Source organism: Onychostoma macrolepis, chromosome 03 (assembly GCF_012432095.1).
Source record: "Onychostoma macrolepis isolate SWU-2019 chromosome 03, ASM1243209v1, whole genome shotgun sequence".
NCBI classification, from domain to species: Eukaryota; Metazoa; Chordata; class Actinopteri; order Cypriniformes; family Cyprinidae; genus Onychostoma; species Onychostoma macrolepis.
In genome coordinates this window covers 32,152,843-32,176,862 of record NC_081157.1, presented here as the reverse complement: position 1 = coordinate 32,176,862, position 24,020 = coordinate 32,152,843, and the positions used below count along the sequence as shown (strand labels likewise).

At 38.4% G+C, this 24,020-nt stretch overlaps 1 protein-coding gene across 18 annotated transcripts in view; it reads right to left on the bottom strand.

The window, feature by feature from the left end:
* Positions 1–4,364: 4,364 nt before the first annotated feature.
* Positions 4,365–24,020, bottom strand: part of srcin1a (SRC kinase signaling inhibitor 1a) — a 124,055-nt gene continuing 104,399 nt past the window's right edge. For 13 of the 18 annotated variants that reach the window (XM_058768742.1, XM_058768745.1, XM_058768749.1 and 10 more), the window contains 8 exons: positions 19,052–19,227; positions 18,191–18,321; positions 17,926–18,073; positions 17,519–17,828; positions 16,210–16,623; positions 15,079–15,231; positions 11,269–11,328; positions 9,212–11,167 (listed from right to left, as the gene is read on the bottom strand). In XM_058768742.1, the coding sequence (XP_058624725.1) occupies positions 10,274–11,167; positions 11,269–11,328; positions 15,079–15,231; positions 16,210–16,623; positions 17,519–17,828; positions 17,926–18,073; positions 18,191–18,321; positions 19,052–19,227 (2,286 nt within the window). In that variant the 3' untranslated portion in view covers positions 9,212–10,273. The other 5 variants (XM_058768761.1, XM_058768746.1, XM_058768760.1 and 2 more) reach the window with 5 other exon arrangements.

Here is a 24,020-nt window from a genome sequence, read left to right as displayed (position 1 = left end):
AATAATTACGGTTTTATTTACACGCTATATTCTTTTCATAATTTTTTTCCCCTTTTACTCTTTTCAAGTATTTTATTATTATCGTTTGATGTCAGAATTTTGTAACATCCACACAAAAATCTCACTTAAGGGACTAAAGAGCTCTGGTAAAATATTCTACATAAAGACGTTCCATCATAGAATGTGCTTTCTCCAAATTACTCTGTGTTATTTTTGGCCAGACATAACTAGCAGAAGCATCCAGCTCCTCCTATTTCCTGCAGTCTTTCCGGGGGAAATTCTAACCTGCATAATGTGGCAGAAACACTTGTGCAACTGTTTCCTTGACCAAGGCATTTGTACATTGACAGTTTAAACATCTGTTATTCAGTAGTGAAATGAAATTGCAGACTTACTCCCTACCACTAGAGGGCAGAAGAGGGCCGTGAGTGACAGTTCATTTACATTTGCCATTATATCCACATAGTTCATTTCACCCAAAGCAAACAAATTAAGAGTTAGCAAATGACATTCTCAGGTCACAATACAGATTAGAGCTTCATAAGTATCAACAATGAACCCGATTTCACTCGGATCACATTAATTCAATTCTTTTGAATGGCTGGCTGGATAAAGGCGTTTTCAGATTCACCCAACACTTAAAACAACTCGGAAAATTAACAAAATATCAACCCGTGGTTAGATGCAGCTATACTTTATACATGAACTGGGCTGTACAGAGTAATATTTTCAACTCAATATACAAAACACTTCTCTTATGAATAAATAATTTTCTAGTGTGCTATATATTTCCTCAGGTTTACAAAAAACAAAAATATGTACAAATAAATCTGTTAATATAAAATCAACAAACAAAAAAATATACAAACGCAAATCTCGCATCATACTTTTTGTTTTTTACCAACCATGTTGAGTGAAAAATAAATGACTAACTTTAAAGATGTATTTATATATCATGTCTGAGCTGTTATCTTACTATGCTTTGAGAGAAAGATTCTACTTTAAAAAGGGAGATTTCACCACCTTCCTACATTTATCCATCGCAGTCTCTGAGGGGGTCAAGAAAGTCTTTTCTTAGCTTACAAATTTCTACCTCTGGCTTTACTATGAGGATGAAGTGTACTTCCTGACAGGAAGTGCTGTAGATTCTTACCATCTCCATTTAAGCACGAAACCCGCTTCTCGTTTCTGCGAAACTGTAGCCACAAGGTTAACGTTTTGAATGTTTGAGAGCGCTCACTGCGGCACCAATTGCTAAATTTGTCTCATTTGCTAGATTGTAATAATAGTTCTGTCTGGGTCCTTAAATAGACCGAGCTGTGAATCTGATGCTTGCTGTGAACCTTCCAGACAAATAGAGTGTAACAAATCTGGAGTACAAATCAAGTTTTAATCATTTTATCAAAAGTAATTTTAAGGAATTTGCAAGCCACTGCTCAACTTTTTGTGCAACTAGCAGATCCAGGCATGAATTTCAAATAAAGCTTTGTTTTTCTTTCATTCACAGATGTTAAATTCAAACAACATGGCTTAAATGAAGGCGTTTCCATGCATGTAATAGCCTAAGCTTGACCTTTTTGCCACCCTCGTGAGTCATTACACATTTCAGACATGAATTACAGGCCGATTTGGCTGCGAGACACGGACTAACACCACTAATCTCTCCTCTGGCCATTTACTCTCGACGTCGACCTAGTGCTTAAGCCATTATTTTAAACCCTGCACCACAAGCAATCAATTTCACACATTCGTTTCGTCAGAAAGCTGGAAAAATCTCCCCTCTTGCTCTACTCATCTAATTCTATTCCACTTTCACTCACCTTTACACATTTAAATTCTCTGGGCTCATGAGGAAACCTGCAGGTTGTTGCATTGACAAATTCACAACATAGGAATACCCTTGTGAGAAGAAAAAAAATCTTTTATCTGTGAGTGTGTGTATGTGTGTGTGTGCATGTCATGAGGACTGGAATGAGAAAAGAAGATGGGTGGGCAGAACCAGAGCCTCAATGACCAAAAAAAAAAGGATGCTCTTGCGTTTTAGTATTATGACTGTGGAGAGCAATGAAACCAAAGAATGGAGGTGGTGATATTCATATTTGTATCACCTTCTAGGTAATCATAAACTGGCACACAATTACCTTCTAAAAATGATACTGAATCCGAGTGTCTGTGGTTTGATAGAAAAGTAAGCGGAGGGTTTGGCTGGCTCATTAGGAGAAAGGATGAGTTGGAATGCTCTACTGCACAGATGTCTTTCACTCGATGGATCACGTCCACTGGCATACGTGCTGTGGAATTACCCTCAGTCTTCTTGCTTGTGCAACCCCTACATGGTGAACCTAACCATCTGTTTGTTCATTTTAAATTGGAATTCAGTTTCACAATCTGGGAAGCCCAAAGGTTAAGACAGCTTGTGCCGAATGTTTGATGATTGTCAGATCATTGTACTTTCTCTAGCTTCTTGTGCTTCTTTAATGACAAGAACAGGGGAGCATCCTATATCCTTATGTAGGAAAACTGTGACTGAAGAAAACGATAGCCTAACAACACCATCCCATAATAAGTGATTAAAAAAGCAGGCAGCCCTCCACTTTCCCACAATTCCTCTGTTGCCATGACAACTTGTGCTAAGTTACAGCAAACATGTAAAATGGCTGTATGAAGACTTATTTGAGTGCAAATGAGAACAAAAATAGACTCTTAGGCAGTGTATGTATATCAAAGGGATAGTTCTTTGGAAAATAAAAATTCTGCATGAATTGCTTTCTTCTGTAGAACACAAAAGAAGATATTTTGAAGAAGGTTTTTGTCCACACAATTAAAGTCAGTGGAGTCCGAAGCAATGTTAGACCCCAGTGACTTCCATTGTATAGACAATAAACCAAGACATTTGCAACAATACAAGAATGAGTAGATCATGACAGAACATTCATTTTTAGATGAACTATCCCTTTAAGGGAGTGTATAATCATCAAAATGTTAATCATAGCACCAATTTCAGTTATTTTCCTTTAGTAGTACGACTGATAGCCAAAATCTACATTAGAACGAGCGATGCTGCCTCAACATTAAGGTTTTGCTGTTTTTTTTTTTTTTTAACATTCCTTTCGTTAATATAGATATGAGCAATAAAACATCTCAACAAACACCGACTACTACAGTACTCACTTTCGATTATTGCAACTCTACTTGGTTTTACATAGTCTTACAGTCTTGATTTTACACTTGATGGACATCTACCGAACTCAGCTAGATCTCCAACATGTGAGATTTGGCAAATGAATGAGGGTTTGGGTAAAGAGTCCTTCCCCAGGCCTCCCGTGGGTGGTGTGATGCTGGCTGTGCAGTGGAGCTGGAAACAGGCTGGTGGTGAGTGTCCAAGCCCATCTGTTGGTTCTCTAGTTTGGGGAACTGGCAGAAACGCAGAGTAGGTAGGGTTTACAGTTTGGATCCGTTCACAAACTGAAAAAAAGTGAACCTATGATGCAAAGCGGTAAGTCATCCGCCTCCGTGCCCTACGTCACCGTTCTCCGCAAGGCGTCTTGGTAGGGATAGTCAGGGAAACAAAACGCCATTGACCTAAAAGAGGTTTTTTGGAGGCTTAGTTTCTGTCACATTTCAATTCATCTACTTGCACTGTCCACACCTTATATATGGATCATTTACAGCCACATGCTCCTTAATCACTATCATCTGGAGTCGCCGTCTTGGGTTCAGTCTTGTTCCGCTCCAAGCTGCCGGTGACGGAGGGTTTCAGGGCCAGCGAGGACAGACTCAGCGAGGTGAGAGCAGAGGGCGATGAGGGTGAGGAGGAGGAAGTAGGTGAAGTCGGAGAGGGAGGGGAGCGGCCGTTGGAGATGGGAGGAGGAAGGCTTGAGGAGTTGAACTTCTGCTCTCTGAGAAACCGGTGTTGTCTTAAGGTGGACGACAGGAGGAGTGCCTCGGCCGAGAGGCCGGATGCGGAAAGGCTAGCCAGAAATGCTTTGGCCTGGTTGGAGGAGGCCGTCAAGGAGGACAGCGCCCCCTCCTGGGGGTACTTTTGCAATCTGGAGGGCAGGTGGCCGGAGAAGCTTGCGGCTCTGGTGCTTGCGAGGAGCGACTCGGTTGCTCTGGCTCTGCTGATGTTCAGACTCAGAGCCTGAGGGGTGGGTGTTGAGGGCAAAAGTAGGGGGGATAAAGGACAGAGGAGTGGGTAGAGAAGAACAGAGTAAAAACTAAGAACATTTTGGGAGGCTCTTAAGGTTTGGCTTGGCTGCAATACATCATTAATCTCTCTCACAAGACACTTGCTTTAAGGAATGAATGAGGCTCTGGTGAATATTGACAGCTGCATGATGTTTTTTCCATAAAAGTATACAGGACTGACTAGGAGGAACTGGGTAAAGGATTGTGGGCTTCAGTCAGGAGATGCTGATGAAGAAGTGGTGGTGAAGACGGCAGAGGAGGAGGTGGACAAGCTTCGGTCAGGTCAGGTTGGTTTGGGTCGCTCGCTTCTGCTCACTGGGTCAAGGAGTTGGACGTGAATGGTTGCCATGAGGGCCGACGAAGGATGGCAGGTAGCGGTGACAAAGAGGAAAATGCAAGAGGAAGGGGACAATGGGAGGAAGGATGAAGACAAACACAGGACAACGTTATTCAGGTTAGGATCATTCATGCATGATGCTAGCCTGGTACACAGCTTTGCGTGTGGATTTCACCACATGAGGGCGAATCCACGTACATTTATAACACCCACAATGCATTATGCTAGAAGAAACTGACCATTTGACAAGATCTTGGTGGGTTTATTGAACATGAGCGTATATGCGTCTCTATAACCATCAGTCACTCACAAACACTCTTTCGGTTCCTGTGTGACAGGACGCTGAAAGAGTTCCATTGAGATCTGCTCAAACTCTAATAAGTTGTGAGGGAGATGGATGGACAGCACGGATACAAGGAGCAAAGAGGAGAGAGCGATGAGGGTGAAGAGAGAGCCTGTGTCTTTCCACATGAAGTGCCAATTATTCCACCCTGATAGAGCAGAAAAAGACTCTCCATCTCTCTCTCGCCCGTATCTCTCTTCCCTTTAACCTTCTCCCTCTCTTTCATTTCTCTCACTCTTTTCCAAACCTGCTGGCCCATGTCCTTTTCACAGAGCCTTCTCAAAAAGTCCCTGGAGAACACAACTATGATGGAGATTAAAATAGCTACTGCTTTTGCACAGTCATAAGGAATACATTTCCCTTTTGGCCATTTCCCACTTACTTTCTCTGCCCTTTTAAGATTTATGTGCCACAAGCTCATGTAATTGAGAATAGACATAAAGCTGTTCAAGGAAGTCATATGTGAAATGAAAATGGGTGCTAGGGGGGTACACAAACAACTTGAGATAGAGATAAAAAGATACATTAACGAAATATGTATAAGGGTGTTTTTTTTTTTTTTGCATTTTGCATTGAGAAAACCAATTTTGTCTGCAAGACTTGTGATTACTTCATTCTACTGACAGCATTTTTTTTGGGGAAAAGAGGTCACTTTATTTTAAGGTCCAATTCTCGCTATTAACAAACCATTAACTAAGACTTTTTTTCTCAGTAAACTACTAATTTGCTGCTTATTAGGAAGTTGTTAAGTTAGGGATGTAGAATATGGTCATGCAGAAGATGTGCTTTTTATAAGTGCTAATAAACAGCTAATATGTTAATAATTGGTATGCTAATAAGCAACTAGTTAATAGTGAGAACTGGTCCCTATACTAAAATGTTACCAGAAAAAAAGAAAATTGTACAATACCATTCAAAAGTTTGGGGTCAGTTAGGTCAGTTTTTTTTTTGTTGTTGTTGTTGTTTTTTTAATACTTGCATTTAGCAAGGAGGATTCATGTAACAGTCAAACATGACAGTAAAAACACGTATAATGTTACAAAAGGTTTCTGTCTCAAATAAATGTTGTTCTTTTGAACTTTCTATTAAAAAAACCCTGAAACATGCATTACAGTTTCTACAAAAATATAAAAGCAACATTGATAATAACAAGCAATAGTTCTTGAGCACCAAAAATATTAGAAATATCAGAATGACATCTGAATGATCATTTGACACTGAACTAATGGCTGCTAAAATTACATTTTAAAATATATTAACATTGAAAACTTTTTTTTTTTAATTTAATATATTGTACTTTTGATCAAATAAATGCAGACTTTGTGATGATCATAAGAGACTTATTACTAACCCAAACTTTTGAAAGGTGGTGTGCATTTCATTTACAATTAGTCCAATAAAGACAGGGAGAAGAGGTCAGAAATGGCAAGTGAATCAGACCAAAAGACATTGACTACGTTTACATGGACATCAGTAATCTAATTATTTACCTTATTCTGAATAAGACAATATTATGATTAAGGTGTTTACATGAGTTGCTTTTAGAATAATCCTTTCATGTTCCCATTTTACAGTACATAGATCGATTAATGGCATGCGTCATTACGTCCCCACGCGACGACATCTGACGTCTCCTCCAGAATTTCACATACAAACATAGTTCGTCTTCGTGATGATGCCATATACAGCTTTGGGTGTTTCATTTTTAATGTTATGAAAGCTTCAAGTGCAGTTAATTATTTGTACGTGCATATAGACGATGGCGGTGTTGAAGCTCTTTTATTTGCCGGTTGTCCGCTGCCGTGTGTGTATCCTGTCGCAAAATGCGGCGAAAAGTCCTACACGACGGTAATAGTGTGATTAAGGTGTTTACATGTCTGTACTGCCCTTCAATAATGCGACTAAAATAGGAATACTCCACATGTCTTAATTTGATTTGTGTTTACTTCGATTATGACTTTAGCCGGATTAAGGCAATCAAAAATCTCTGTTTACATGGTAGACTCTTAACCAGAGTATTGCCTTATTAAAATCGGAGTATTGATGTCCATGTAAACGTACTGACTGTGTGAAGTGTTTGAGGAGCAGTGATGTGTTAATTTACTTTAAGCAGTCAGGGAGAGCAATCATTTCAAAGATGAAGTCTTTCGAGAGAAGGCTATAGAGTACAAAACTAAATCAAACGTGGAAGAGGCCGAGAGGCACAGTGTAAGGCACAGCAAGCAGAAAAAAAGCCTCAATGAAATGATGAAAGTACGGGTGAAAAGATGAGTGTGCATAAATGTTTGTATCCATTTGCTGCTAAGAGGGTTAAGACAAAAAGGAGATATACCCAGTCCACTTCAAAGGGAATAATTAGCTGTTACACTGACAAGACTAAATCCTGATCATATCCAGCTTAGCAGGAGTGCCTATAACAGCAAATATGCTCTCCTGTAATTATAGTTGCAATGAACCCTCTGATCTTGCTCGCTCTCTTGCCAATATCTGCTTCTCTCTTCCTTCCCCATAAAAGATTAGATTCTTTTCTAATATTCATGGCCTGTTGAACAGGGGCCAGATTTATTAAACACAGACTGAGGAGATTTACAGAGCACCAGCATATCTATCTTCTCCTTACCTACAGCACACAGGCCCATAGCTGTCTGTGTGTGTGTGCGTCTTTTTCTCCTACTAATCCATCTTTCAAACCCTCCCCTGTTTTCTCCACCTGTCTCGTTCACTTCGCTTATGTTGTAGAGCTCACATTTCCCTAGTCTCTGGCTTCCTGCTTTCTCTCTCCCCCTTCTCCTGAGACCCACCTGTCTCTGGTTTCTTTGTTCTGTTCGAGGGTTTTAAGTGCACTTTAGAGTCCCAAATGTTCTGCGATTGACGCTCCAATTCAGTTTTTCAAAGCGTCACTGCTAGAAAGTTCTCTCCCAGCCTCACTTCACTTGTGACTGACACACACAGACAAACACGCACATATACACACACATCTCTCCTAAGGCTTTCGGCAATAGTCTGAGCTGTGGAATCTAAGCTCTGAAATGCCCTCAGACAGACATTATGAATTGGTTTCAAGCTGAAAATGATCTTCTTAGCTTTCAGCAAACCGTTTTAAAAGTTAATACAAACTTACACAACAGTAAAGCTAAGAACAAGTCTAAAACCATGTTACATGCAAAACCAAGACTGAAAAAAGAACAAACCAAGACTACAGATAGACTAAGACTAAACTGGGACCAGACTAAGCCTAAAATCGACACTTAGGCTAGATTAAGACTTGACCAAAACTCTAACTAAAACTACACACAGTTTAATTTTTAGGCTAAACAAACAATAAACCAAAACTAAGATTAAAGATAGACCAAAACTAGACTGAGATTAGACTAGGCATAGATATATTTGAATAGTTTTGAAATAGACGTTTACATACCCTTTGCAGAATATGCAAATATGTTCAAATAAGAGGGATCATGAAAATTCCATGTCATTTTTTTATTTAGTACTGCCCTGAATAAGCCAATTCACATACCAGATGTTTATATTTACTCCACAAGAAAAAAGAGCCAGAGGGTGTAAACTTTTGAACAGGGTGATGATTACATTTTTCTTATTTTGTTTAAAGATCATATTTTTTTCATTTAGTACTGCACTTCAGAAGCTACATAAATACTTATATGTTTCCCAGAAGACAAAATAAATACAATTTACCCCGATCATCCAATTCAAAAAGTTTACACCCACTGACTCTTAATGCATTGTGTTGCCTTCTTAAGCATCAGTAAATGTTTTCACCTTTTGTAATAGTTATGCACGAGTCCTTCAGTTGTCCTCAGTGTGAAAAGATGGATCTCAAAATCATACAATCATTGTTGGAAAGGATTCAAATATGCAGATGACGCTGGAAAACCAAAGAATGTACAGGAGCTGGAGGATTTGTCTGAAGAATATCGGGCAGTTTAATCATCCAGGAAACAACACACAGTATTAAGATTCAAGGGTATGTAAACTTTTGAATGGGGTCATTTAAAAAAATTCAGTTATTTTGTTTTGTGGAGTATATATAAACATCTGTAATGTGAAATAGCTTATTCAGAGCAGTCCTAAATAAAGAATATCATGCAATTTTCATGATCCCTCTTATTTTGTTAAAATTATTGACATTTCGCATATTCTGTAAGGGGTGTGTAAACTTATGAGCACAACTATAGATAGACAGAAAGACAGATCATACCTGCTGTTGACCCTGGTTCTTAAGGAAGTCCTCTCTCTGTTTGCTTGTTTTGCTCTTTTCTGATCCGCTCTGCTGTAGGTGCTTGAGACGAGACAATGCCTTTCCACCACCAGTCTGAGAAGGATGATAGAGAAGAAGAGATCAATCTGTGCTCTATATTTGGTAATATTTTCCACCCAATTTCCAACAGTGTATTTGCCATCACCAGCAGTCAAAGGAAGTGCTGGAGGAGAATAGTGTGCAAGACAGGCAGGAGGGTGATGTGTTTTTAATAGAACACATGCATCTCAGCACAGTCCTCTCATTCATTCTCACACACACACACACACAGACACATATTACCTATAATTTCTTGTATTAAATTCAGAAAATATAAATTATACGCCTCTGCACGAAGTTGACAAAAGCTCTCAGTGCAATACAAAATAATGGACGCTTTCTCTAGTCTTTTCTCTCTGCATATATTACCTATCAAGCACTAGACCAAAGTCTAGAGTCACAACCAGCCAACAGTCCTTTTAAAGCTTCAAGGAGGCACATTAGCTGTGTGTTTTATGCTAATGAGCACCTCACTGAAAGAAGGGCTCTGTAAGAGGATCTAATGCTTGCAATCAGGTGGACCTGCGGGTGCCAGGTTCCATCTGTCCTATGAGAAAAGCGTGCAAGGACCTAGAGCAAGGGGCTCAAACACAACAGTTAGGAGGGATGATGCAATGTTGGCTTGTATACAAATGTGTGGGCTGAAAGCAACACAGTGGAAAACACAAGTGACTTCATCCCAATCCTTCCCTTCTGTCACTCACAGAGATCAGCCCTGTTCTCAGCGGAGCTGAGTAATACACATGACGTCTGGTGGATCGCTGCTTCATAGCGGTTTATCCTGACAACTACTCTCTAAAGACGAAAGACAAATGCGAGAGGAGACAATACCGCATAAATTACGCAACAAAATCACTTGAGTAGTTACGAAGAGCTTCCCTGGCTTTATCTTTTTATTTTACGAGAAAACCACATATTATGTCCTATGTACCAGAGGAAAATAAGACAAGGGGAAAGTAATCAAATTGCAAAGTCATTTTAAGAGGAGAAAAAAAAAGAGTGGGCTAATAAAGAATAGGAAACAAGAGAATTTATTGTGAGAAAGATACAATATGTATTTCTACAGAGTCTGGAGGCAAACAATTTATCAAAGCATTTGCAAAAGAGAACAAACTGATCTAGTTGAGCAACCCAGCGGAAGAGACCAAAAACCTTCCACCAGACAGGAAGTAAGAAGATGGAAAAGACAGAAAGACCAGGGCTGGAGAAGATACTGAAGGTTAGGTTGAACCTTGGCTGTGGATGTGCTGATGCAGGACGGTTTAGGTGGGACAGTGGGTTTGTTTGTGTCTCCTCCGTCTGCTGTATATCGGGTGCTGCCGGATCTCTTGGTGGAGGAACTCTGCGTCTGGACGGATGCTGGGAAGATGTTCCCCGTGTGAGGATCAGTGCTGAACTCCATCAGGCTGAGCTCCAGCTCACGGATGGTTTCCTCCAGACTGTCCAGACGACGGTACGTGCTGTGGCAGATGTCTTCCTTTTCCCCTCCAACGCCTTGAGTGCGGATCAAACCCACTTGAGATGTCTCTGCCGGCCCGTTTTGCGGCGAGACGGACAATGTAGTGTCCGACTTTCTCATTCGCTCTTCTTTCGTTTCTGTCGCCACCTCGAGAGAATCCTGAACCCTCGGCTCCCTCCTCAGGGGCTGTTTAATTGCTCTCTCACTTGTTAAGGGCGGGCATGACTGGGTCACATCCTGGACGGGACTCTGGAGCTCCCTCTGGGTTGCATCCAAGTCTTGTAATCGAGGGACTTTTTGGCAGGCTGACAAGTCTTGTTTCCACAGCGGCAGACGGGGAGTCCTCACAATGTGGCTGAAGTAACTTACTCTGATGTCATTTCCAGTGTTATTTTCTTTAATTGTCTGCGCGCTGTCAGACCGTCGGGTCTCTGCTGAGTCCTCAGAGGGGGACGTGGGAAGAGAGTTACACTCGGTTAAGACTATCTGGGGAACTGGAGTGGAGGACATCCCGTGCTGTATCTGCAATTTAACAGGAGTAATTTGTATAATTAACCAGTGAATGTGAATCATAAATGTCTGAGGTTGTAAGGTTAATGTAAAGGTGGCTAAAGTAAACTTACCAGAGATTTCTCTGTAAAATCACTGGAGTGATTATCACCACCCTTAGATGCGATCAACTGCTGGCACATACGTAGCGTAGCACACATACAAATACAAAATTAAATAAAGAAATCACAAATATTTAAAAGCATTCACCCAAGAATAGTTCACTCAAAAACCTTTCAGTCCTCATTTACTTTTACTACTTACATTTACTCTTTTTCATGTAATTACAATGTTTTAATGTCTGAATGGAAAAGCACAAAATAGTTCAAAATAGTCAATTTGACTCATGCTAATCTTGTCTTTTGTAATGTTTTGTGAGGAACTGACTAAAATCTACATAGCTATTCATTCATAATCTTATCCTCTATTTGAGTTGTTAAAGGGATATTTCACCCAAAAATGAAAATTCGGTCATTAATTACTCACCTTCATGTCGTTCCAAACCCATAAGACCTTTGTTCATCTTCAGAAACACAAATTAAGATATTTTTGTTGAAATCCAAGAGCTCGCTGACCCTCCATAGACAGCAATGCAACTGACACGTTCAAGGCACAGAAAGGTAGTAAGGACATCATTAAAATAGTCCATGTGATATCAGTGCTTCAACTGAAATGTAATGAAGCTACGAGAATACTTTTTGTGTGCAAAGAAAACAAAAATAATGACTTTATTCAACAATTTCTTCTCTTCCACAAGCATGTGTTGTGGTACTGCTGTGAATGGTGGCAGACCCGGGAGAGAAGAAATCATTGAATAAATGTGTTATTTTTGTTTTCTTTGCCACTGATGGACTATTTTGACGATGTCCTTGCTACCTTTCTGGGCCTTGAAGGTGGTAGTTCCCTTGCTGTCTATTGAGGGTCAGAGAGCTCTATGATTCCATCAAAAATATCTTAATTTGTGTTCTGAAGATGAACGAAGGTCTTACAGGTTTGGAACGACATGAGACTGAGTAATTAATGTCAGAATTTTCATTTTTGGGTGAACTAACCCTTTAACTTGTGACTGAATCATTGAGTCAGTGTGCTGAACTCGAGCGTGATTCGTGAACAAATCATTCAGACTAGTTTTGTGAAACGGATTAACTGATTCAAAGAAATATCCAAAAGAATTCAAAAGAATTAATTACATACCAGCTATTTCTCTCATGAACTTATTACATTTAGTATTAAAAATATTATGGAATTAGAAAACTTGGAATATGGAATATGGGCTACTTTTATATCTTTAGTACATTAATACTTTTTGAATTTTGAAAGTTTCAGTCCCCTCTCAATATTACTTCATGAAAAAAAACATAGTAAAACAAAATGTCTCCTCCTCTGTTCCTCAGAAGGGTTTGGAACAACATGAGGGTAAGTAAATGATGATAGAACATTCATTTTTAGGTGAACTATTCCTTTCAAGATCACAGAGCTTTGCTTCTGTGCTCACAAAACAGCAAAATTCAGAAATCGGGGCAAGTGCCACCACAACAAACCACTTCTAGATTCAGTGAAGGAAATTGGGCATTTCAACATAAAAACAGACATGCACTGGCAAGTGCACACTCACACACAATGCACAGTATGTGGTGATTGTGTAGTTGTGTGCATGAGTACACAACAGCAGTCCACACTAGCTCGCAGCAGGGGTTGTTACCTGTCCAGCCGAGGACACATGGGGCAACAGCTGTAAACTAGAGGGAGGAGGATATTTCCTGGGAGAGGGCAGGGGGAGAGTCAGATGTCGCTCAAAAAGCTGAGCGGTCAGGGAGATTGAAGAGAATGAATGAAAAATACGGGATGCACAATATCAGTTCAGACTGTGACATTTCAGGATTTTCCATGAAAAAACTCTGAAACTCAATCATTTAGGTTATGCACATTCACATACAGAAGGGAAAATCCCATAATTTATTAAAACAATTTACACAAAATGACATTATAATTTGACGGAACATCAGAAATGACACGCTGTACCTTTAAACAATGTTTAGAGCTCAGCTATTTCTCTTCATGAATGTGTATGTAGAGTGTGGGTGTTACGGAGTATGGATTTGTTTTGAGATGCAGCTTGTGAGCCTCATTAGGTTTGAGAGGGTCACTGCAGCAGTGCCCAGATCTCCACAGGTCTCCACAGGGTTTCCAACAGAGACATGCAGTGGGGATGGAGGACAAGAGACATCTGCTCGCTTACGCTGTCATCCACTCAACCAAGACAACAAAATCTGTCTGCTTATTGGTGTTAATGAGCATTGTAGTTTGTGTGCCATGTGTATGTGTGTGTGTGTGTATTGCTGCCCTGAAGCAGGTCAAGGAAGCCTAAAATCAAGGCTCAAGCTGTGTCAGTCAGGAGAAATGCACTGTTATGGCCCCGTGGCAAAATGATAATATGTCAATGGAGGCGGCTGGGGAGAGAGGATAGAATTTTTAATTGTGCATCAATTAAACAAATATAAATAGATTTGATGCATGCTCTGAAGTAGGACTGGGTAAAATCCTTAAGGTTTGTTGTTTAAAATAAAACAAACTGAACTGAAATAAACTGATTAAAAGGTACAATTTTCAAAAATAATAATTTCCCCATAGATTATACATATATACACTACTGTTAAAAGGTTTAGGGTAAGTAAGATTTATTCTTTTTTCATTCAGCAAGGACGCATTCTATTTATATTACATTATATGACATTTACATGTTACAATCTATTTCAAATAAATGCTGTTCTTTTGAACTTTAAAACTATATAAAGAACTTAATATTAAGAAGCTCAACTTTTTTTCAAAATTGATGATAATAACAAATGTTTCTTAAAAAGCTGAATCTAAAGGACCAGAGTAATGACTGCTGAAATTATATTTTGAAATATATTAAAATAGTTATTTTAAATAACAATTTTATCAATAAATAGTTATTAAATAACAATTTTTTTTATATTTCACAATATTGCAGTATTAAAGTATTTATCAAATAAACACAGCCTCGGTGAGCATAAGAGACTTCTTTCAAAAACATTATAAACTTTTGAACAACAGTGTATGTGTGTAATATAATAGAAAATATCAAATGAAATTTAAATTAATTATAGAATTTACATAGACTGATAATGTGTACTGTTTTTAGAAATATCCAGTGTGTGTTGTACGTAGGTATGACAGAACATCAGTATTACAGCAGGTACTGTATATGAATTTCTTTGAATTTTATAAAAAAAAAATAAATAAAAAAAGTGTCAACTTTCTTAAATTCTAAGAATTTCAGAATTGAATTTTTAATTGAATTACAGTTCTGCATTCTTTAAATTCAGTTTAAATTCTGGAATAAAATTAGTATGTAGAAGGCATTCCCAATTCAATTTGAGTGGTGCATAACCCTGCTCTGAAGTTGCTAATGTATCTAGAGATAAAGTATATGGGTAAGTGAGATGGCATATATTAGATGTTATGGTTGTTGATTCTATGTACAGTTAAATTAGACACAAACGGTATCCCACAATATATTCACCAGTGCCTAACTAACAGCACTTTACATCAGTACAGCACACAACATTGTCAAACCACTCATTTGAACTTAATAGTTCATGAGCCAAAGAGCACAGACAGAAATTCAGATCTCCTGCTTGCTAATGTGTGTTTAATGAATGAGCGAACCTGCCAACTGGTAGAAGCCACCAATGTGTGTATGAGTGTGTGTGTGTGTGAATGTAATTGCACTGCTCTGTGGGTGTACACCAGACACATCTGGTGCGTGTGACATATGGACATTAATCACCAACATTAACACTTCAGCCGTTAGGGTACAGACGGTCTGATACGACTCCTCAGGTAATACACGTGCTCACCTCTAGCTCAGCTGCAAACTTCTCCTCGTTGCCCTCCTCTCGCTCTCCACCAGCGATGGTCGGAGGGGTGGAGGCCGGTCGGGGGGCTTCAGATATACTCCTCCTCAGCTTAACGTGTGGCTTCTGAGAATCAGTCTCCTCTGATTCTGATTTCTGTTTATATACACAGACAAAAGGACAAATCTGTATATACTATATGCATTTTAAAAAAGGCGACTTACTTCAAAGATATATATATATATGATTTTCTCTTTTAAAATATGTTTGTTGTACTGTAATGTAATGGAGACATTGTCTATGTATCTACATAAACAGATTTAGATATTTCTGGACACTTAAGTTACAATTAATGTCTGAATGTCTGCAACAAGACTGTATGAAATGAATGAATTAATAAATAAATATAAAATACATTTATATATTTGTTTGTTTTTCTTTATGAAAACTTATTATGAAATATACATATTTTATTTATGGATGACAGAACCAATCAATCAATGAATAATATAAAATATAATCATTCATAAATAAATAATATATATAAATATTTGAAAATGTAAACATTCATTTATTACGTCATGAATGGATGAATGAATAAATAATTATATAAATATTTAAAAATACAAATATTTATTTCTTTATATGGTTGAAAGAATGAATGAATCAAAATAATTATGGCTGTTAAGACTGACATGATAACTGAATTGCAGAAAATAATAACTAAAAGGCTGCAAAAGTATAGAATATATCCCATTGTAATGTAATGACTGAATCTTAATTGAAAGTAAAGACAAGGGAAATGAACACCTAGAACCATCTTAATCTTTCTCAATCTCTCTCAAATTCACCTGTGACCGAAAGGTGATTTATTAGCGTAGGAACAACTGAGGTAAAATATCAACCATGACTAACACACCCACAAACACAGGCGGCTTTTATGAGATGCCTGACATTTTTGAGACCCTGCACTCAAATAAAAGTGATTTATGTGTTCCCCTGACTCCTCTGACGGTCCGTGTGCTGCTCTTTCAGTAACAGCTTGCATATGAATGTTTGAGAAAGTTTGCATGCATAAACACACACATGCAAAATCATCTGTGTGTGGGTGTCATTCTGAATGTCACCAGTCACCTTTATACTCTTTCCAGGAATGATCATCTCTCCGCTGCGTGTAGTCAGGCCAGGGGTGGAGGGGAAACTCCGGCGGGGTGGTGGAGGAGGGGGGGATTTTGAGGGCTTCTCTGTTCGATACCTCGCCACTGTCAGTTCATCCGAGCCTCGTCTGGATCCGCCGTCTTTACTGGAAAGTTTATTCTGAGGTTTATTAGGCTTGTGTTCAGGTGTGGCATTGGTGCTAGATGGACCCTGGCCCTGGTTTTGGTTTTGAATCTGGTTCTGAGCAGGTTTGATCTGCCTGGCAGCAAAGTCCAAGTCAGGAATGGCCTTCATGAGCTCAGCCTGAGTCTCCTCCAACAGTCGATTAATGTCCTGAGCGCTGTACTGTGTTAGACTGGCCCTCTTCTCTTCCCAATCCCGCTCAGCTGCCTGAGGAGACATACAGATTACATTTTACAAGATCATTAGTGCTTCAAAACAGCTAAAGAAGCTGAAGTATTAAAGCCTATTCACACCAAGTCAGAATTTTCAACTCTAAAAACATAAATATGTACAATTATTCAAAAGTTTGAGGATGGTAAGATATTTTGAGTTCGTTTCATTTCTCTTATGCTTACCAAGGCTGCATTTATTCAATTAAATATACAGTAAAAACAGTAATATTGTGAAACATTATTACAAATTAAAATAACTGTTTTCTATTTTAACATACGTTTCAATGTAATGTGTTGCACAGCTAAATTGTTAGCATCATTACTCTAACAATTTCTAACAATTACTCTAACTCTTCAGTGTCACACGATCCTCCCTGAAATCATCCTAATATGCTGATTTGCTGCTCAAGAAACATTTATTATTATTAATGATGAAAATAGTTTGTGGAAATATTTTAATATTTTGTGACACTTTTTTAAAGACACTTTGATGAATAGAAAGCTAAAAAAAAACAGCATTTTTTAAAATAGAAAATGTTTGTGACATTATAAATGACATTTAATCAATTTGATGCATCCTTGCTGAATAAATAATTTCTTTAAAAAAAAAACTGACCTCAAACATTTGAACTTCATAACAGTTCATCAACAGTTGTGCCCCTTTGCATAGTAAGTATTTTAAATTGTTGATTAAAACATTGTCATTCTTTTTAGCAACACAAATTGTCCAAGGTTCATTTCTAATTTAAAAACATACCTTCGTACTATTGTCTAATTTAATGACTTCAGACTTTGGCCTTTACATATTAAAACAACATTACTAAATAAAGGAATTGCTATTATATACATTTAGACAAACGGTTTCTTTCATTTTAAATCTCATTCCTCACCAGTCTAACTTCCACGGATGAGGCCTTATCAGACCCTCCTCGACCTCCCAGCTCGCCCAGCTCCCGTCCCTTCAACGAGCCCACCATCCCATGAGAATCCTTCTCACGCTGTGCACTAGAGGGGTTCGAGTGGCTGTGGACTTGACCAGAGTGAGGGCTCCAGTTAGCCAGGCTGGTCTCATTGAGGTTTAGCGGTGGACTGGTTGGAATATCAAAGTCTGTGTTCTTCCTGTACTCGTCCCCTCCTCCGAGTTTAGGAGAGGGGCCGGAATACTCATCCTGGGTTTTCCACACTCCTTCATTCACCAGCCTGATGAAACCATAAAACAGCACTCAAAATAATGAAGAGTAAATTACATTTGAGACGTGTAGCTAGACAAGGAATGATTAAATAAGTGTTTGTCTACCTCCTCAGTGTGGTGAGAGTGTCTGTGATAGATCTGCAGCGTTTAAGCAGAGCGTCCAGTCTGTGTGGCTCCTCTTTCAGGAATTTCACAGCTTCCACTTCCACTCGCAACACCACTCGCATTTTACTCTGGAGCCCCGGGAACTGATCTGAACGAGAGAGACAAAGAGAAAAACAGACAGGCAGAGAAGTGAACAACTCTCTTCAGTAAGCGAGGTTCAAGTGTCTGGCTGTGAAGGACAGAAAAGAGTCTGAGTCTGTCTCACTCTTCAGCTCGGTGAGAGTCTCTCCCAGTTTCCTCAGCAGCGAGCTTTTCTCCTCCAGCTCCTGCACTGTCACATGTCGGTGATTGACAGACATCTCCTTCTGGATTTCCTCCACTGACTTTTCCAGATCACTGTCAAGCGCAAACACCCACTCATTAGCTTCGTTACATATTGATTGAGATTCAGAAAGAGCATAAACCTGCATGACATATTAATTGACGCTATCACAAAGCAGAAGGGAATCTTGCACATTTTGATGTTTCTGACATTTAAAAGTTCAAAAATGTAGCACGAGATGAGCGTGAAAATCCCAAACCCGCCTCCCTGCACTGTGGCGTCGGCACGCATTTGAATAAGTGTCAGTGCAGCAGGGTGTATTAGCACTAAACGACTGAGACACAGTCGGAGTGTTTACACTCGAAATCCAATTTAACCACGTCAAATAAATCCACCCCCCACAAAATGGTTTGTTACAAACAGCGTCCCGTTAATAATTGAATCACATCAACTGGCTGTTAGCTATACTTAATAACCGCTATCAATTAAAAGCAACACGACTGATCTGGCAGCGAGTTGAAGAGGCGGATTTAGTCACCCTGCTGCTTTTAATTGGAAGAAAATAAATCAATGAGATGCTGTCCGTTGTTTGTACGGGCTAACGCTGAGGTGTGGGTCTGCAGGTCTTTAACTGAGACTGTCTATGACTCATTGTCATGCATTTATTCACTTTCGGGTATGAGTTCATGAGAATCTGTGCAATAAAAATAACTGGGAAATTATTTTTTGCACATTATGCAGCAGTGTCACTAAGCTAGTGCCTCAGACTGCAGTATTACAGCACATATTGTGTGAGAGACGCACTGCAGTTGCTGTATGATGAGTTCCTCCTCGTTCAGGTATTTGAGTCTCTCCTCTTCCACTAGGAGGCGCTGTCTCTGGAGAGGGTCTTCCTGTTTCCTCAACGCATCTGATAGACGCAGACTCAGCTCTGTCTCGGTCCTCTTCAGTAGACTGCGTATGGAGTCCTGGTTCTGCAACTACACACAAACACAATCCAATTTAAGTCCGTGTTAAGGCACTTTTTCTGGTAACACTTTAATTCGATAGTCCACTTTAGACATTCTACTAACAGTAAGTATCTTTGCAACTACATGTCAACTAGCAGTCATTAGAGTATTAGTAAACTGTCTGCTCAATGTCTTCTAACACTTTATTTTGATGGGTCCACAACATACAACATACTATGAGGAACTTTGCAAGTATGTCAACTTATTCTACTAACCCTAAACCTACTGAGAGTTAGTAGGCACGTAGTTGCAAATTAATGAGAATTAATTGACATGTAGTTACAAAGTTACTTAGTTAGTAGAATGTCTAAAGTGGACTATCAAAATAAAGTGCGACCCCGTTTCTAAACACATGATAAATGTTATAAATGTGTTGCTGAAAACACGTTACAAAGACTGTTAACTATGTAGTACTGAATTGTGGAGTAAGGCCGCTAAACAGTTTTTCACCAACTGTCATTATTGTTACTACAGTTTTATAAACTAGCTATGCCTTCGTCACGTAAATGCATATTATAAACATGTATGGCTGTGTAAATCCAATTAAGCTGGGAGCATTTTTATTGTAATTATTTGTGAAATTTACTAGCAATTTCTGAGCAGCTTTTTATAATTACCGTAGAAATACAGGAAATATATGCCAATATGTGACAGGGGTGTTAAAATATTGTGTTGGACAGCAGAGGCTTTTGGTCAAAAAATTGAGAATAATAATGCAGGACATGTTATATGGTCAACCTAGAATAGTGTTACTGTTCCTAGAACAACAACCAGTCGCAAGCCCTTCTATGTTCAGTATTAATCTATGAATTACAGTCTTCAGACGTTTCAGGTGTATCGGTGTGGGAGCGTTTTACAGAAGGTCAGCTGTCACAATCCATCACAACACAGCTATCAGATGACTCAAATATGTATCCATATGTAACACTGACCTGTCTTTGACCATATGCAGCTGTCATCTTGAATGTGAAGGTATGAGATTATAGAATTGACTTTGACAGTGTGTGCATATATAACGTATACCATCCTTGATAGTGTTTATGATGGATCACATTCGTTTAAGGTCTCTTGAACGCCCTAATGTGAATGCGCATCCATGTCCTTGAGTTTATTTTCTAGTATTTTCAATTTGTGCATGTTGAAGGTTGTGTGGGAGTTAGAGTGCCAGTTATCACCATAATTTTGTGATGCGTAAGCACTCTGCAGACAATGTTTGTTTGCCCTGAGAGAAAAACAGAGTGGACTTTGTCACTTGCGTAGCGCCGATAATGAGAAAAGTGTGTAAAAACTGTGTTTTTGCACACTCTACGTTTGTGTGTACGATACGATTTTAGTGTCATTTGGCGGTAGTTCCTCCTCGAGCTGAATTATTTATGAGTCTCATGCATTATTCAACATATCCATGTCTCCTAGGTAACGGGATGAGGGCAGGGGCCGTGTCTTGAGCTCTGGCATTCAGGCAGGTAATAGTCTAACTCAGCAATCTGCAGTTGTCATGACACCAGTGGCTTGGCTCTCGACACCAAAGCAATTGACACCAATCTCACAGTCCCCACGCGACATGCTCAGACTGTCGCAACATCCCCTCTACTTCTCCATGCATTTGCCTTATTGGCTTCCAACTCACATCCACCCCAAAATTGGGGTATAGTGCTCTGCTTCAGTGCTAAATGTTCATAAGCTGCAAAAGTGACATCTTAATGGGTTCAATCAGTTTTTTTTTACATCCCTTACAAATATATAAATCTCTCTCTATTTATATAGTAAAAAAAACTCAGTAACACTTAAAGACTTTATTTATAATGCATTATAAAGGGTTATTAAAGGGTATAATGCAGTATAAGTCAAGTCAAGTCAAACTTTATTAAGATCCCTTACAGGCAATTTGGATGCAGCAAGAATCATAAGCACAGCAGACCCATACAATACATTCCAAAACATAAATACATAAAAATATATAAATAAAATACAGTAAATACAATAAAGTTCACCTAACAGATTCCTTAAAGACCATTTAACAGCCGAATTGCACAGGGTACAAACGAGTATTTATATCGGTTACTTTTCATCTTTGGTAGTCTATAACGGGAACCTGAAGGAAGCATTAAAAACACTGGATGCAGAAAATGGTCACTGTCCAGAAGCACAGATTGGGCCCGACTCAAAACATTCCTACTGAACAAAAATGACAAACTTGTTTGTTCTTTGCCTATAATCTTCCCACTAAGAGTAACTATTCTATTTAATGCATTTTTATGTTTCACACTGAGATTTCCAAACCAGCAGCTAATAGAAAAGGATAGTACCGACTCAATATAAGACTTATAGAACAATTCCATCATTGTCCTATCTACATTGAATGATCTTAATTTTCTTAAACAATATAGGCGCTGCTGTCCCTTTTTACATAAAACCTCTGTGTTCACATCAAAACACAATCTGTTATCAATAGTTGTGCCCAAGTATTTATAACTGTCCACACATTCTACCTTCTCACCCCTGATAATGGTAGCCTGGGAAGAATGTGGTTTTATTCTAAAAGTCATATCTTTTGTCTTGGACACATTCAATTGCAAACAGGCACCATCACACCATTTCACAAAATCACAAGTATGCATAATGTGCCTTGTGATTCGTTATAACTTATAAATAATTCGAACCGAATTTAAAATGCAAAGTGTAACAATGAATTTATAAGTGTTACAATATATTAACTGTGGTTACAATTAGTCAAGAGATTGTGCATTGCATTATAAGGTGCATTACAATGCATTAAAACTACTTTTATAATGCATTATACATAAAGGCTTTAAGGAAAGTGTTACCAAAATCTCCCTCTAAATATTTGCTAAACAGCTCTTAAATGTCCTATGCAGGTTGCTTTCAGGTTTGCTTCTCTAGCAAAATTATCTTGTTTTAAGAACTAGTTGATACTTACATATACTTATTATGCTTAATATATACTATATATTTTATTTCATAATTAAGAATATTTAATATTTTATAATTATTTGTTCATTTTGCATTAAGGGATTGTATTTTTATTTTTTTTTTTTGCAAATGCAGACTCTTTACAGCTGCAGGGTTTATGTTATGTAATAAGGACTACAATGTTTCATCTTCCATATATTGAAATCTAAATCTTTTAGAAAATTACATATGGAAATAAATGGTTTTAGGTTTTTGAACATGAAGAACCATTGTGTATGAAATAACAAGGAATATTTAAGATCCTGCACTCTTTCTAGGTCACTAATTGAATAAGCAAATTAATAATGTGAACTCCTTTGTATAAAAGATCAAATTTCCTTGCTTGCATTGAGTGAAACAGACGTCTCTCTAGAAGCTTCTTTTCCTGTTTTTCTACTCTGTTTATTCAGAGAGTTGAGATGGGGGTGTTAACTCGTGAATCACACCGGTAGCTATCATTCCACAGTCAATTTTTATTAAAGCACTGCTGACTGAAAAGCTGACTTGATTTGAGGCCGGCTTCCTCTCTCTTCTTCTATGTATCCCTGTTGGCCCATACCATCTCATCGAGTATGATATTAAGAGTTATTGCCTGCCCTGCTATAGGAGTGAATCACACACAGCAGCAGCCGGAAAATTAATGACTAGTTGAACACATGCTCACTTACACATAAATACACACACACTTAGATATACTTATGAACAGTAATGTAATCAAGTAATGTAATCATAATCTCTTATGTTCACCAAGGCTGCATTAATTTAATCAAAAATACAGTTAAATTGTAATATTGTAATATACCATTTTAAAATGTTAAAATAAATTGTCAGCATCATTACTCCAGTCTTCAGAGTCACACGATCCTTCAGAAATCATTATAATCTGCTGATTTGTTGCTCAAGAGATTGAAAAATTAGCCTAAAATAGGCTAATTCTGGTTCATTTACAGAAATATTATATTAGTTAACAGGGACATTGTACATTAAACAAATAAAATAAAAAAATATTATTATATTTATATTTTTTCTTTTTTATTTATTCATACTTGGTTTTGAAATATTTAATGAGTTAAAATTGCTCTTCGTGAGTGCAATCCATATAAAATTATTTTTAGAAATCATGGATGACTGGAAAAGTCATGAAGATTCATTGCTGTGCGATCCCTGTTTGTAGACACTGCACTCACAAAGAGAAATGTCTGATGCAATTTTATAGCAGAGCATGACTTGAAAAAATTATTTTCCGCTGTAAAAATTTCCATGACTTTTTGAGGCTAGAAAAAATCATTTAAAAATTCCCTCACATTTCTAGGTGTTGCAAGACTATGGGAACTGTGAATATAGAAAGGAAAGCGTATGACAGACACACAACCCAATAGGATCTGTCAGACTGTTAGTGTGCCATCTCCTCTCTGCTGGCTTTCAGCCCTCCCTAAAGCTCCCTCCACATCCTTCCTTTCTCTCCTCCTTCACACATTCACCAACACAAATATTTCCCTTTATCATACTCCTGCTCAACATGTCACCATGATAATCTGACAGCTGGCCGTACAAGGAATTTCAACAGTTTACAACAGTATCCATATGTATTTTTTTTAAGACATTTTGCCCCATTCAGACATCAGATTCTATATCCATCCTGCTCGTCAGAGACGACTGCTGTCCTGGGATAGTTGGCCCATATCTAAAAAAAAATCTGACATTTTGACAGATACATTTCTGACTGATACAGTATCTGAATGTTCCCTGTTCCCCATAGAGGCAACTTATCAAACATCACTCTTCTCCCTCTT